The 15,849-nt window shown below is 54.5% G+C and overlaps 4 protein-coding genes across 4 annotated transcripts; 3 read left to right on the forward strand and 1 right to left on the reverse strand.

Annotated features, from left to right (window-relative positions):
• Positions 1-605: 605 nt before the first annotated feature.
• J4E92_002941 (uncharacterized protein) lies at positions 606-3,899 on the forward strand (the record flags this gene model as incomplete). Its single annotated transcript, XM_051494341.1, has 4 exons — positions 606-795; positions 843-1,107; positions 1,153-3,670; positions 3,732-3,899. 4 exons carry the CDS (start codon positions 606-608, stop codon positions 3,897-3,899), a joined length of 3,141 nt encoding a protein of 1,046 aa, XP_051356020.1.
• Positions 3,900-4,538: 639 nt separating this feature from the next.
• On the reverse strand, positions 4,539-9,828 carry J4E92_002942 (uncharacterized protein; the record flags this gene model as incomplete). The annotated part of the gene is made up of 2 exons (XM_051494342.1): positions 4,539-5,849; positions 5,899-9,828. 2 exons carry the CDS (start codon positions 9,826-9,828, stop codon positions 4,539-4,541), a joined length of 5,241 nt encoding a protein of 1,746 aa, XP_051356021.1.
• Positions 9,829-11,598: 1,770 nt separating this feature from the next.
• GCD11 (eukaryotic translation initiation factor 2 subunit gamma) lies at positions 11,599-13,301 on the forward strand (the record flags this gene model as incomplete). The annotated part of the gene is made up of 5 exons (XM_051494343.1): positions 11,599-11,735; positions 11,786-12,753; positions 12,805-13,001; positions 13,050-13,219; positions 13,271-13,301. The coding sequence occupies 5 exons, from the start codon at positions 11,599-11,601 to the stop codon at positions 13,299-13,301; spliced, it is 1,503 nt and encodes a 500-aa protein (XP_051356022.1).
• A 799-nt stretch (positions 13,302-14,100) lies between these two features.
• J4E92_002944 (uncharacterized protein) lies at positions 14,101-15,442 on the forward strand (the record flags this gene model as incomplete). Its single annotated transcript, XM_051494344.1, has 2 exons — positions 14,101-14,979; positions 15,038-15,442. The coding sequence occupies 2 exons, from the start codon at positions 14,101-14,103 to the stop codon at positions 15,440-15,442; spliced, it is 1,284 nt and encodes a 427-aa protein (XP_051356023.1).
• Between the last annotated feature and the right edge of the window lie 407 nt (positions 15,443-15,849).

The raw sequence follows: 15,849 nt of genomic DNA on the forward strand, positions 1-15,849 counted from the left end.
CGCCACACTTACCCCGCCACGCTCAAGCCCTTGTGCTGGAGAAACAGGCACATGCACACGTGCGTTTGGAGACAACCGCAGGTCGCAGCAGATTCATTAGGCGCAGATTTATCTAAGTCAATCCGCGGTAGCAGCATCTTAGCGGCGCCGCAGCACTACTCCCGGACAACTCGCCTCTCATATTGCCCTCCGCCGTTCCCTCCTTCCTTGTTCGGAGTGGCTTTCTGCTCCTTGTACTCTATCTCATCCTCTCGTAAGTCTTTGTCATTTTCATTTTACTGCCATCTCACCGCTACCCGGGCTGGTATGTAGGCTTGCAGATTCAGCCGCATAATCACTGGCCGCGGCCTGTAGGCTTGTAGAGCATGGGTACGCGCAATGCACGCCCCCAATACCTAAGGCTGCTTTTCTCTTGGAGACCCCGATCGAATCGGTAGCGTGATTCCCTATGTAATAGTGCGTTGGGCTACGTACAACTTTTCAGCTAACACAGCAAGGGTAGTACCAATTCGGGCAACGCGGCCAGTGCCTGCGACTTCAGCACCAACAAAGGGTACACCTGCAATCTCACGCTACCAATACCTTTCTCCTTCAACTTCGACATCATGGGGTCAATACAGCAGGAGTCGCACTTCAAGAAGCTGCAGCAGTTCGAGGCAAATTACGCCGACGCTACATTCACTCAGTATGAATCCCAACGGACGGGTCTTCGGGTAGTGGTAGTCGATCGAAAGGGTCCCAAGGTGTACGGAAATTTCGCGGTAGCCACGGAGATCCACGATGATTCGGGTGCACGTGAGTAGCATGGCTCGTGTTTCATATACGTCTACTGACTGACGTAGCGCATACCCTTGAGCATCTCTGCTTCATGGGTTCGCGGAAATACCCTTTCAAGGGCGTACTAGACAAAATCGCCACCCGATCGTACTCTGACACAAACGCATGGACGGATGTCTCCGAGACAGTCTACACTCTCTCAACCGCGGGTTGGGAGGGTTTTGCACAGCTGCTACCTATCTATCTAGACCACCTCATCGTACCTACGCTGACCGATGCCGGTTGTTACACTGAGGTTCATCACATCGATGGCAAGGGAGAGGATGCAGGGTGAGTATCTCTCAACGCCTTCATGCTCCCAGCTAACGACCCAAGTGTTGTCTACTCTGAGATGCAAGGACGTCAGAACCTGCAGGGCGATCTCATGGATCTCCAGATGCGTCGCCTTCTCTACCCTGAAGGCGATGGCTTCCGTATGGAGACGGGTGGATTGATGGAGAACCTACGAGTCTCCACTGCAGAGCGTATTCGCCAGTTTCACCGAGACATGTATCAGCCCAAGAATCTACGAGTTATATTGATTGGAGAGGTCGATCATCCAAACCTGTTGGACATACTGGATAAATTCGAAGACGAGATCATCGACCGCGTACCGGCTTACGATGCTCCCTTTAAGCGTCCATGGGTCGAATCGAAGCGCACTCCACCCCTGAGCAAGACTATTGTTGACACAGTCGAGTTCCCAGAAGAAGACGAGTCAACAGGTGAGGTGCAAATCGCCTTCCTAGGACCTGAGACTATCGACGACCTTGGAGAGACTGCCATCAACACACTGCTTAACTACCTTGCCGGATCATCTGTTTCGGTTCTGGTCAACACACTCGTCGAGAAGGAACACCTTGCGAGTATGGTCTACTTCTGGTGCAAGGGACACACCGACATGATCATCTGGTGGACTCTGTCGTCTGTGGAGACTGACAAGCTGGCTGATGCCGAGAAGCGGTTCTTCGAGGTTCTCAAAGAACACGCTTGCAAGCCCCTTGATATGAGCTACCTCAAGGACTGTCTTCATCGCTTCAAGCGCCAAACTCGATACATGTCTGAGATTGGCATGGATGAGTACAAAGACCCAATCATCAAAGATCACGTATTTGGTGACCGGAATGGTACTCACCTTGAAGACGCAATGGCCACTCTTGATGTGTTTGACACTCTTGACAAGTGGACTGAGGAAGAGTGGCGAGCATATCTGAATAAATGGATGGTGGATGCTCACCACGTGTCCATCCTAGGTAAACCTTCCAAGGCGTTGTCGGACAAGATCAAAGCAGATGAGGTTGCACGTGTCAAGGCACAGCAAGAGAAGCTAGGTGAAGAAGGCCTGAAAAACTTGGCACAGAAGCTCAAGGAAGCCCAAGACGAAAACGACAAGCCCATCCCAGAGGAGATTATCGCCAGTGTCCATGTTCCCAGTACTGAGTCTATCCACTTCTTTGAGACTACAACAGCGCGTTCTGGTGTAGCAAGGAAGCTAGGAACTTCTGAGAATAACATCCAGAAGATTGTCGACAAGGATGAAAACGGCCTTCCCCTCTTTATCCACTTTGAACACATACCAACTTCGTTCGTACACTTCGGCTTAGCACTCGGAACTGCCTCGCTACCAACGGAACTCAAGCCTCTCCTCGGCGTATATCTAACCAACTTCTTCGCGACTCCGATCATGAAGGACGGAAAGCGTATCGAGTTCGAGGAGGTCATTACCAAGCTTGAGCAGGATACCATTGAGTACTCCATGGACCGCGGTACCGATATTGGAAGCTCTGAGATGATCTACATCCCTTTCATCGCGGAGGCCGACAAGTTCGAGACGGTCGTGCTATGGCTGAGGTCAATGCTCGTTGACTCCGTGTTCGACACCGAGCGCGTGATTTCCGCAGTCAAGAAGATGCTCGCGGACGTGCCCGAAGAGAAGCGCGATGGTAACTCCATGAGCTTCGCAGTCGATCGTATGATCCACTACGACGCCGCATCAGCCGTTCGCGCGACTGGCACGCTTGTCAAGGGTCTCTACCTCAAGCGCATCCTCAAGCTGCTCAAGACGGAGCCTCAACAGGTCCTCGATAAACTCGAAGCCCTACGCAAACACCTCCTGACTTTCTCCAATATGCGCGTCCTCGTTACCGCCAACCTTGAGACCCTACCAAACCCAGTGTCCACTTTCAAACACCTCACCGATGCCTTCAAGCCCGGTCCAGAGCCAACCGTAAACCCAATCGACGACCGCAACGCGCTCCTCTCAGATATTGGTCGTAACCCAGGCGGTACACACTACATCATCCCCATGCCCATCGACTCCTCCTTCGCAGTCCTCACATCCAAAGGACCCAAAGGCTACACAAACGCCCAACTCCCACCTCTCATGGTCGCACTCGCCTATCTCGACGCCGTCGAGGGCCCCATGTGGACGTCCATCCGCGGCACAGGTCTCGCCTACGGCAGCAACTTCTTCCGCGACCCCGAAACAGGACTGCTCAAGTTCCGCATCTCCAAATCGCCCAACGTCTTCGCTGCGTACAACAAAGCCAAGACGGTCATCAAGGAGTACGGAGACGGCACGCAGAAGTTCGAGAAGCTTGCGTTGGAAGGCGCGATTTCAAGTATCGTTCGCGACTTTGTTGATGAGCGCGCTACGGTTGTTGATGCGGCTAGGAGTTCCTTTATCGATACTGTCACACGTGGTGTGGGCAAGGACTGGCAGGCTTGGGCGCTGCGTGAGGTGCGCAAGGTGACTGAGGAAGACGTCAGGAACATCTTGAATGAGGTTGTGTCTGGTGTGTTTGTGCCTGAGAAGACGGATCTGGTCGTGACTTGTGGTGGTATCATGACTGACGTAAGTTTCCCACCTGTCCTTGGGTTCTGTGTTTTGGTAAAATGCTAACGGTTCTGTACAGGGCCTCAAGAAAGACTTTGAAGACGCAGGCTTCAAGATCGAGATGAAGCAGCTCACCGACTTTCAGGATGCATATGGCCTCGAGGGTGAAGAAGACGACGAGGACGATGACGAAGAGGTATCAGGTAGCGACGATGATTCCGAAAGTGGCTCGGAGATGGAGGAGTAGGAACTGGAAAGCCAACCTGAGTTCTACGCTCAGTCCGCCTGGTTCGCCACGGACAGTCAATGCCGAAGTAGTAGCAGCAACTGCAATGCAAACACTTCATTCAAGATCCATAAAGTCCCTCTCAAATATTCATATTCATACACTAGCGCAACAACCCCTCTCTCCAAAATAACAAAGCAACAAAACATCGTCGCCAAATATAGCCAAACCACACATCAATCATGCCAGATTGAACCCAAAGACGGCCTCTCAAAAGGTATTGTAAATCATCTCTCTCGTAAATACATACAAGGAAAGTAGGTATAAAAAGACACCAAAGCTTAGACGCCGGCAATGCCTCTCTCGCCCCCAGCAGCCGCAGTCGTAGATGTTGCGCATTCGAAGAAAGCCAGAATGTAGAAAGAGAGAGAGAGAGAGAAGGACTCTCGGCGTTCGAAGGTATCAAGGAGAGAAGGAGGGATTTGGGGGAATCACATACGAAAAAGAGAAGCCGAACGCGGTAAGGAACACACCCAGATACACACAAACGCCCGTTGGGTCAGGTGACACAATCGCCGAAAACGCCGCCCGCAAAACCCAAAGGTAAGCAAATTCCGATCTTCGTTGTAATCCAACTGCTCTTGAAACTGGCTAGCCAAACTATGCATCTTCGGGTAAAATGCGCGCAAAATGCTTTTCCCAAATCCATCCCACTGTCTTCGTTTGGTCGTCTTGGTTTCGCGCGAGCCATAGCTCACCCTTCATGCCGATTACATCGAATATCTCGCCAGGCACATACACAAGGTATGGTATTCCGCCTTCGCGGCGGTCGTGCGCAATGTTGAACTCGAAGAGACTGGCTGCCAGGAAGAGTACCTCTGGCTCGTCGGTATCGGCGGGTGTAGTGGGAAGGTCTTCGACACTGCCACGAAGAGGCGAATCTGACATCGGTAGCGCAGAGTTGAAGACACCGGATGCGCGTGTGGATCCCGGTAATGATGGTGGCTGAGAGGTGGGCGCGGAGAATGTGTGGGTAATAGGTTGCGAGGGTGAGAGGAAAGACGGGCCTAGTTGCGGTGGGAAGTCGAATGCGTTGATACTCAATGGCGAGTGCTCTATGTCTACTGCTCCGTCGAGACCCATGTAGTTGTGGCTGTTGCGAGAAGGACCGGTGTTGCGTCGCTCTTTGCGCACTATGGTAGAGTCACTGTTGTCAGACACAGGACTGAGTGCGCGTGCTTCCCGTAATGATGTAGGTCCAGGGCCAGCCCGACCTGATCCATTGGGTGGGTAGAGAGAGGGGTACGCTGGCCCTGCCGGGGATGAGCGTGGCGGGTTATCAAGACTCCGCGGATGTGATCGGGGTGCATAACCGCCGCTATTCCGCGTTTTCGAGTCAAGCATTGATGCTTCGCTCCCGATAGATTCAGTGCGCCGCGACGATGAGTTGCGGGACGAGCCGCCGCCGCCGTCGGAAGAGAGTGTTGGAACAGGAGACGTCATGTTGGAAATGTCGACCAGGAGATTCCTGTTGATGATACCCAATCTGTTCGCGAGATCCTGCATCGGCTTGTAGTCCGAGTGGAAGCGTTCAACGTACGATTCGAGGTCGTATCGAAGAGATGTCGTGTGTTGCGGCTCGCTCTCAAGCAGTGGGAGAATCTTCTTCGAGCAAGTCTTGTACCAGTCCTTTTGCAAACACATGAACAGAGTCATAAGCGTGCGCATAAGACCCTTTGTTCTTTCATACAGAAGTGGTAGTTCGTGTTTGAGTGTGTCGTTGATCGTGCTGAACTTTTTGGATGACTCCTCTAGGTCCGGGTCGACCTTTTCGCCACGGTCAAGTGCTTGTTTGTGCTTGACGTAGTATAGCAGGTACTTTTTGCGCTGCTCGATAGTCTTCTGATACGACACCCACATCTCCCAGAGATCGCCGACGGGCTTTAGGACACGGCTTCGAACGGCAGCTTTCTGTGACATGGTTAGCGGTATATAGGCGGCGTGCTGCTCAAATCCTTACGTGATCTTCCAATGCCTTGTTCTGCAGCTCGAAATGAGCCATTGCCCATTTTCGCCATGTGCTTTCAATCTCCGGATACACGGATGGTGCCACCTCGCAGACAGTGATGAAGCCCAAAAACACGATGTTAAGCTGAAGGTAATGCTCGGTGATCGAATCAAGATACTGTTCAAAATCGCGAATAACGATCTGAAGCTGGAAAAAGTGCCCACCGAACTTCTGTTCTTTCGACTTGTAGTCCTGGTCTTTGAAAGTTTTGTCGGCTTCGTCGTACGCTTTACTCTTGTCGACCTTGGGAATGAAAGCCTTGACAAAAGTCTTGCCCAGGCCGCTCTTCTTCTCTTTCTTGCCCTCCGAAGCAGCAGCACGGAAGGTATCAGAACGGGCTTTGGCCTGATTGATGCGCTGACTCATTGCTCTCAATTCTTCGAATGCTTCTTTGATCTTCGGTAGATCGGGATGGTCCGGGTCGGTGATCTCTTGCAAGGACTGAAGGATCAGCGGATACTTCAACAAGCGTTGACACGGCTTCAACAATAGAGAGTCCAGATCCCACGCTTGGGTCATGTTTTCCACTTGCTCGAAGCAAGCAGTAACCCATCCAGATAACGCCTCATTTCCTTGGTTCTTCTTGATGAAAGCACTGGCATTGTCCTGATTCAGGAAATATGTCGTGTAAAGTCTTTCCATCTTCTCCTTGTTGTCCAAGAAGACTTGACCAATGGTGGTCAATCGATCATTCTCCAGAGTGCAGTTCTCAAACTGATTTGGTGAGTCTTCAGATGGTCGCCGAGCATGCATCGGTGATTCTCCAGAATCGTGCGATTTACCATCAGAGGAGTCACGGTTCCAGGGTCCGGTTGGAGGCGGTATCTCATAGTTGACGATGGGCTTTGCAGCCTTCTTGAATGCACGGAACAGCGACAAAGAGAACTTCTCCAGTTCTTTGCAGTTACTGAACAGCAACCTCTTCTCCTTCTCGCTCATCATATTCTGCGCGGTCGCCTCGAAGATGTTGTGTGCGATCATCATATCTATGCAGAATTGATGTTCCGTTGTAAGCAGCTCTTCCAGCGTGCGATATCGCTTTATCAAAGCTTGCCTGGCAGGATCAGGTTGGCCGTCTTCACCTTTCTCGGCTTCACTTGGCAGATCAATAGTACTCTCAATAGGCTGTGGGGTACCGTATCGATCCTCAAGACTCTGTTCTTGAACGTGAAGAACAGGAGTACGTGATCGTGCGGGATGCATTTCGAACTTGTCGTCGTTGAGCATGGGGCGTGAAAGCTGTTGATGTTGTGGCGCAACGTTGTAGGCATTTGGGCGAGAGGAGAGTTGTTGGTCGATGGATGGGTTCACGGGTGGGGGCGGCGGTGAATAGTTGGGACGGGGAGGCGCCGGAAGTGAATGCGGCATACTGTGCTGTAAGTCAAGTCCGAGTCCGCCATTCGTCCAAGCAAGTTGTGGGAGCTCAATGCGGTTGGTTGCGACAGATTTGTGCTCATCTGTTGAGGTTCGTGATAGCGCGTTGTGAGAAGGGTCTCCAGAAGAACTGCCGGAATGAGACGCATCCTCCTGGATGGTCGTGGTGGTGGAGCCTGCTGAATTTTGTGAGTAACGTCGCGAGGACGAAGTATAGATGATTGCCGTCCCGCCGCCATCAACTTCTGGCGATTCCTGGTGCAGCTGTGGTGTGTACGAATCCGGGCGTGACGGGGACGCCACTCTCATGGGCTCGCGCCTCGACTTGTCGTGTTTCGAGCCGTTGGCGTCACTTAACAGTCGAGCGAGATACGTCTCTGTAGACTCTTTCGAGGCCCAATCTTTGTGCTGTGCAATGACGGGCGAGACCTGCTGCACCCTTTCCTTCGATACCGACGCCAACTCTGGGGATATAACCGGCGATTGATGATACATGTTCAAGACTGAGTTTACGACGCTGTACGTCTCCGTGTTCAGCGTCAGCGATCCGAGTGTTCTATAGGGACCAAGACTGGCAGAGTCATCCGGATACAGCGTGTCACGCTTAGGAAGCGAATCTCCTGGCGATCCTTTTGTATCATGGCGAGAGATGGATGGCATATCTCTAGCATCGTGTGTTTGATCAGAACTATACCCATACGATAGAGCCTGAAGGCCTGCGCTGAAGCTTTCGGAGTCGGGCTCCCATGAATGTGACGGCGGCTCCTCGCTGAGCATGATGGGTATTGATTCCCGAACGCCTAGCTCTGACTGCTCCATTTCAGGGGATTGTGGAGCAGGCCGCTGTGGGGGAGGAGCAGTCCTCTGCGGCGGCGGGTGGAAGACGTGCGGTTGCAAGAGCTGGTGGTCCGGCTCCTGGTGTGCGGTCGGCGGCGTGAGAACAAAGCTTCCTGGAAGCCCTAGTACAGGCGATTCGTCGAAGTCGGTCACGGCTGATGCTGGCTGCTCGAGCGGCGGTACCGTGAGGCTGGACGTCTGGAGGCTCAGACGCTGTTGTTCGGGCGAGGGTGACGAGTGCTCGTCGCGCGACATGCGCTGGCCCTGCGTCTGCGCACGGGTCTCATGGGATTGCTCGATCTCAGCAACGCCAGGCAGCCCCGCGAGTTGCTCTTGGGGCGGGTCGAAGCTGCTCGCGAGTGGGAAGTACTCCTGCTCACCATGGGGGCCGGTGCCTGTCGAGTGGGAAGCGGGCGAGGGCTGGAGCGGCTGGCGTTCTCTCGAGTTGCGCAGGCGAGGCGACGTTGGGTGCGGCGGGGCATTGACGACAGCGGACACACTTGGTCCGCTCCTGGCACCCAAGGGCGACTTCCCTCGCTCGCGATATCCACGGTAGGCTAATGCGGGGAGCGTGGACTGGTCTGTGCCCCGGGAGACTGGAGCGACAGCCGCTGCAGCCAGTACCCTGTCCATCCGGGTGGGCGAGGCGCGGTTGCTGTGGTTCATGGCGCGGGTTGGGGTGTACTTGACGGAGCGCGTCGACGAGTTTGAGTCGGAGCCGGCGCTCAAACGCCGTGTCGCTACGGGTATCCTCGAACGCGGCGTGTGTCGTTGGGGCGACCGTGCAGGAGTTTGTTCTTGCGCATGTGCGCGCGCGGCGTGTTGCATGTCGTCGGCGAAGGCTGAGGTCGCCGCGCTGGCAGAGCGGCCATGGTGCGGGCTGGTGAAGGCGGCCGCCGGTGGTGCAGCGTCGCCGTGCGTGTTGTCGAGAACGGGAATCCCGAAGCCTGGCGAGAGCACGTCCTGGCCCGTCAGCACTTCGCCAAACAGCTGCCGCCCGCTGGGTGCAGACGCCCGATTCGGCGAGGCCACCTTCTTGGGCGTCGACGAGACGTGGTGGTCGATGCTGCTCCGGCTGCCATTCGTGCGGCGCGCGTTGCGAGGCGATGCCGGGGCGGGCTGGGGCCTGTCGCGCGGCTTGAGGTTGTTGAACTTGTGCGGCCCGTACGAGGCCTCTTTGCTCGGGCGTGCAGCCGATGCTGTCGACGAGATCGAGGCATGCGCACGCCGGGCGACGTCGTGCGTGCCCGCCCCAGCCCGGCTCGGCGTCCTGGAGCGAGAGCGCACGGCAGGCGAGGTCGCCGTCGAGCTGCTGGTGGGCGACTGCTCGAAGCGCTCGGCGAGGGCCCTCACTTTGTTGGAGACCTGGGGGGAGGAGCGAGTGGCCGCGGGCGGCGATGCAGGATTCGAGGCAGACCTCACGGCCGCTTTGGAGGTGGAGCGCGCGCCGTTCGTCATGGGCTGCCGCTGCCGCGCTGCGGGCATGTCGAGGCCGCGTTGCGGTGAGGGAGGTGCTGCTGCGTGCTCGGTCGTCGTGGTGTAGGCGGAGTAGTAGTGCTCGGGCGAGGTTCCCACGTCGTCGTCGGCATGGTCGAGCTCAGTCGACTGCAGCCAGTGTGAAACGGAGAGGCCGGGGTTGTATGCATATTCATGCGCTTGATCAGAATCCATATCCCATAGTCGGCGAGCGCAAAGGCGCAAAAGCAAGGCAGCGCCAACGTTGTCGGAGGAGGTGGGCCAATCTCGAGCAACAAGGGTTGCCAACGCAGACTCGCCGGCTCTCGCGCAGAGGGCGTCTGGGCCAATGACAGTCTCGAGGCCGGTGCTGCCCCAAGTCGACGAGTTGATATGTTTCAGCCTGAAAAGCAAGCGGAAGGGTTCCCGATACGGCGCGCTTGTGGGAGGTTCTGAACTGGCTGTGTCAGATCAACAACTGAGCCCACACGGTACATCTAAACTCCGTCGTTACCATGCAGCTAGGAAGCGGGATACCGGCGCCGCTCTCGATGGGGCGGCGCACGACGACGGCCTGGCCTTCGCATCTGGTATCTACATGGAGCAACCCAATATCTTCGACGTATGCTGTCCAGATGGTTTGGGCCAAGATGGAGGATCAACATGCTCTTTCGCGGCCTGCTTATCCATCCGTGCTTCTCGATGCTATGGGATGATAGCATCCCGCTTCCCCAGCCCGTAGCTCTACCAGTACTAGCGGATCGTGCTAGCCCTCGTTCCCAGGATAGCCGTGTTTTGCGTCCCAGGGGTAGGTCGATCTGTAGATGCAGCTGACCTAATGGCGCTCTACCAGACAGTCGTTCCAAGATTACTATACAATGGCATGCGGGTTTACCATGGCCAGGATGATGGGGTTTGGCACGATGTGAGCTAGTCGCAAACAGACCTGTGGACATGGCAGCATCCATGCTATACTCACAAAGAGCATCGGGACACAAACAACTTCACTCAGGCGTGCAGCATTGGAAGTTTATAAAATGAACGTAGCATCTCACATGCAGCTGACATAAGATGTGTAGGCGTACGAGGGACACTCTGACACAAGCAGAAGGTACCAGTGTCTCAAAGATATATAGACATTTCGACAAGATGATGAGGTGATTTTGCTTTAACGACCCTGTAGGAGAGGGCACCAAGGGGCACTTGCTCATTCGAGTTCCGCGTCGTTCATTATCTTTCCCGCCCTGAGGCGTTAAACCGCAGCGTACATCCCAGCACCTAAACATCTGGCCAGGAAGCCCGACATCTGGCTCGTGTGGCTGAGATACCTCTGCTTATGTAGATCTTTCAACGGAGCCACGTTGTCCAGTGCACAGCCAGTTTGTGGCGATGTCGCATCGCACATTTCATCATGAGCATGCAGTGTCCGAAGAGGTTATGCCCAGGACTGCGTCGCTACCGAGAAACATCACATCCATGGAGAAGTCTCTCACCTTCACATCCATCACGTCAACTGTAATGTACGACCAATCATTGCGCTCTCTCCCACTGCAAAAGCAGGGAGAAACCGCACCCAAGATCAGCCAAAGTATTCCTCTCCACTTCACAGACGGTTTTCGTTCTCATGGAGACCTCACACCGTCCATAGACGACGGGTCTCTCCAAAGAAAATGCTTTTCGTGAGTGTGCAATTTGTTTGCGTTGTTCAATGAAGAGGAAAGGCAGGGACGGCCGCGATTGAGATTTTCTTCAGCAGGCCGGCGGAACCTTTGGCCGGGACGCTTGGACGCAGCACGCAGCCCCGCCACAGGCAGGTGGGCTGTTCCGGATTTGGGTTTGAGTCACTTTGTGTGGGATTTGAAGTCGAAAGTTGCCTGCCGCCAGTCTCCACCACCGCAGCTGCTCGACTGACCAGTCTAATACCTCATCCGAAACCACCAAACCAACTACGCCCCGATCCCCAAACTCAATCCCAAGTTGCCCAGCATGGAGTCCGAATCCGACCACGACCACCGCGATGACGAGAGCATGTCGGAACATGAGGAGATTGAGGAGACGAAGCCCAAGTCCGCAATGAAGAAGGGCCGCGAACCCGCGGCGCCCGTCGTGCGCCCAGAGCTTCCGTAGGTGTTGAAGACATGAGGCTCTGCGCTGCATAGCTAACGCGCACAAGCGAACAACCAGACCCAAGCACCCTCGACCTCACCACGCTGAACCCGCTGTCGCCCGAGATCATCTCCCGCCAAGCCACAATCAACATTGGAACCATTGGCCACGTCGCCCACGGAAAGAGTACTGTCGTCAAGGCCATCTCCGGTGTGCAGACAGTCCGTTTCAAGAACGAACTCGAGAGGAATATTACCATCAAGCTCGGTTACGCCAACGCGAAGATCTACCAATGCGATAACCCAGAGTGCCCGCGCCCAACATGCTACCGGTCATACAAGAGCGACAAGGAGGTCGACCCCGCGTGTGAGCGTGAAGGATGCGAAGGCAAATACAGACTGAAGCGCCACGTCTCTTTCGTCGACTGCCCCGGTCACGACATTCTCATGAGTACTATGTTGTCAGGTGCCGCCGTCATGGACGCTGCGCTACTCTTGATCGCTGGAAACGAAACTTGCCCGCAACCGCAGACAAGTGAACATCTTGCTGCCATTGAGATCATGAAGCTGAACCACATCATCATTCTTCAGAACAAGGTCGACCTGATGCGGGAGGACAGCGCTGCGTCGCATTACGAATCCATTCTCAAGTTCATCCGTGGAACCGTCGCCGATGGCTCGCCTATCATCCCCATTTCTGCCCAGTTGAAGTTCAACATCGATGCCATCAACGAGCACCTCATCAGCAAGATCCCCGTCCCAGTACGAGACTTCTCCGCGAAGCCCCACATGATCGTCATTCGATCCTTTGACGTCAACAAGCCTGGTGCTGAAATCGATGAGCTGAAGGGTGGTGTTGCTGGTGGCAGTATCTTGACCGGTGTATTGAAGCTGGGAGACGAGATTGAGATCAGGCCCGGTATCGTGTCAAAGGACAGCGCCGGAAAGATTCAGTGCAAGCCTATCTTCTCAAGAGTAGTGTCTCTGTTTGCCGAGCACAACGATTTGAAGTTCGCCGTTCCGGGAGGACTGATCGGTACGTGACGATTCCTGCAGACTCATGCACCACTCAACTAACACACAACAGGTGTCGGTACACGCGTTGACCCTACTCTGTGCCGTGCGGATCGTCTCGTTGGTTTCGTCCTAGGTCTCCGTGGACACCTTCCCAACATCTACACTGAACTCGAAGTCAACTACTTCCTCCTCCGGAGATTGCTTGGTGTCAAGACTGCAGACGGCAAGCAGGCCAAGGTAGCCAAGCTTGCAAAGAACGAAGTCTTGGTAAGTTTCTATCCACGATGGCAGATGACAAAGCTAACACTCGCGCAGATGGTCAACATTGGGTCAACCGCTACCGGTGCCAAGGTTGTTGCTGTCAAGGCTGACGCTGCCCGTCTGTCCCTCACTTCACCTGCATGCACAGAGATCGGTGAGAAGGTGGCGTTGTCCAGACGTATCGAGAAGCACTGGCGTCTCATCGGCTGGGCCAACATCGTAGCGTAAGTTTCACGGCATATCTAGTTGCGTCCACGAGCTGACATCTTCATTAGTGGTAACATTCTCCAACCTATCGTCGACTGAGCGGGCATGGCGCGTAGTGGGGTAGCTCTCGAGGAGTGGAACGACAAACTTTACGAAGGGACGACGTAGACATCAGCGTTATGACGGCAAAACACGTGCATTTGGTTCCTAGCATTTTCTGCCGGAGTCGGTTGCGCTTGGAGATGGGCACCAAAAGTGGTTTTCTCGCAGCTGTGTTTTAGACAGCATCTCGAAGCCATGACAGCAGAGGGCTAGCGTCACTAGGGAGCGAGCGTCTTGTGTATCAGTACGTTCTCCAGCACAGTGTAGCCGCATATAATGAAACATGTACATCCACTGGATTTGTTGGGAATGCGGATGACAGCGGGTCACGCAGGCGGAAAGTAGGCCGATCTTCACATGAAAGCCATTCTGTAACATGTGCAAGAAGCTGGCCTGCCAACGTCAGATCAGCGTGCTAGCCTACATTTGCCTCACTGTCCCCTCACTGCACGTTGTACGATTTCTCCGCTCTCAGTATTGCTTTGATTGCCTATACGAGGTATGTTTGCGAGGCTCCAGTATTATGCCGGTATAAGGCCAGCACACGCTCAAGGTTCACGTGCACTGACTCGGGGTTTAGAGTTCAACTTGCCCTCGCGTGCTAACACCGCAACAGTTATACGAGTACGCGCATCTGATTGTGCGGCGACTGGTAGCGCGCCTGTCTTTTCTTCTTTACGCTCGCTGTTGGTATTACTTTTATCTTGTATTGTAATTGCAAGCATACATTGCAGCGGTCGACACAACAACGAAGTTTGCGGGACCCTGCCCAGGACGGAACTGAAGCGCGACGGCTATGGAAGAAGACGCTTCGAAAGCGAGAGCGGCGCCACCTCCGCTGCACATTTACCGCCCCATCCCGCGTCGCAACTTCGAATCCCATAACGACACGGCCGATTCGCCCACGCACGCCTTTTCACAAGCCACGCCTCCGAGCGCGACCGAGAACCGGAGATCGTCTGACTTCCTCGCGCAGCTCAATGCGCGCTTACTCAGGACCTTCAACTCGCGCGACGATGACTCGGAAGACCAGGAGAGGGAGAGGGGGCCGCCGCCGCGGAACAAGAGCTACTTGAACATGACGAGCAGCACGCTATCCGGCATTTACGACGAGACGGGCGCGAACACGGCGGGTGAACTCAGCACGGCGGAAACGCCCTGGGGCACTGGCTCCGAGACCCCCGCACACACTGCCATGGGCTTCCAGCCCTGGGAAACGGGCATGGGAAGTCCTGATGGCGGACTGAGCTTGAAGACACAGGCCAGGAAAGGGTCCGCCATGGGCAAAGTCGAAGGAAGGCGGAGGAGTCACTCGGTCAAGCAACCGCGCCACGGCGTTTGGAGATACGTCGTGATTCTGGGCAAGCTCGTAGCATTATACGTCTTTGGCGTCATCTACGGAGTCATTGTCTCGCATCTGCACGAGACAAGGCAGTTGGCAGCTGTCCATGTTGAAGGTGTTGATCAAAAGAGCCAGACCTACCTTGCCACCTGGGGGTTGTTCGGGGTTGCCCTGGGAAGTCTGCTACCATACGTTGATCTCGTGTGGGATGCGCAGCGGAGAGAGGACGAGAATGGAGACAAGGAGACTGAGACGCACGATTCACCCATCAGCGAGCAGATCAACGATGTGGTAAGGAGCGTAGCAGCCTTTGTAGGAATCGCGTTCGCTATCGTAAGTCTCATGAACCACTTGACTACACACATCGACCCTAATTAACACTCTCCCACAGCGCCGTCTCCCTTGGCAATCAACCCTCCAACTCACCCTAACACTCGCCCTCGTCAATCCCGCTCTCTGGTACATACTTGATCGCTCGAAACCCGGTCTCTCCGTCTCACTCACCGTCACGTCCATCCTCACATCCTTCATCTTCCTCTCGAACCCCGACGTCCTTCCCTCGCCGTCTCTACCAGCCACAACAAACGCTACACAAATTCCTTCCATGGGCAGTCATACACATGCAAAAGGCAGGCCAGCACCAGTCGTTACACCAGAGCTCTTCGCTGGCATGATCAGCTACGAGAACCTGGCTGTGGTGACGTGGGTGGGCAGTGTTCTCTTTTGCAGTTGTGTGTGCTTTGGCAGTATAGGGAGGAGGTTGGCTGTGCTGGAAGAAAGTGGGTGGAAGAGGTGAAAATTGTTGTTATAGAGGCGTGAAAGCCTCGGAGATCACGTTGCAGTCTTGCGCAACTATGGCGTGTTGGGGTATTGCTAGACTTTGTGGACGGTATGGGGCGTCCGGAATGGATCAAAATTATTGGCTTCACGTGAAGCTTTGCATGCCATTTACCGTTATCATCAAGTGACATGTACTGCTCATTGATCATGACTCCGTCTTCTCGTGCTCTTACTTGGCTAGAGTCACACACCATAGCTGGTAGTGTGAGCATCTAGAAGTTGTACTTGCGATGGGGCTCAAATACGACAGGTACTTATAGACCTCAGCCTCGAACTTCTATATTAGAACAGGAATTTCTGGAATATGCACAGAATAAAGATCGAATCCTTAAATGCTACCAGAAGCACTTAGTCCCAATCCAC

This window comes from Alternaria infectoria (genome assembly GCF_024043175.1).
Source record: "Alternaria infectoria strain BMP 0036 chromosome Unknown scaffold_3, whole genome shotgun sequence".
Lineage (NCBI taxonomy): Eukaryota > Fungi > Ascomycota > Dothideomycetes > Pleosporales > Pleosporaceae > Alternaria > Alternaria infectoria.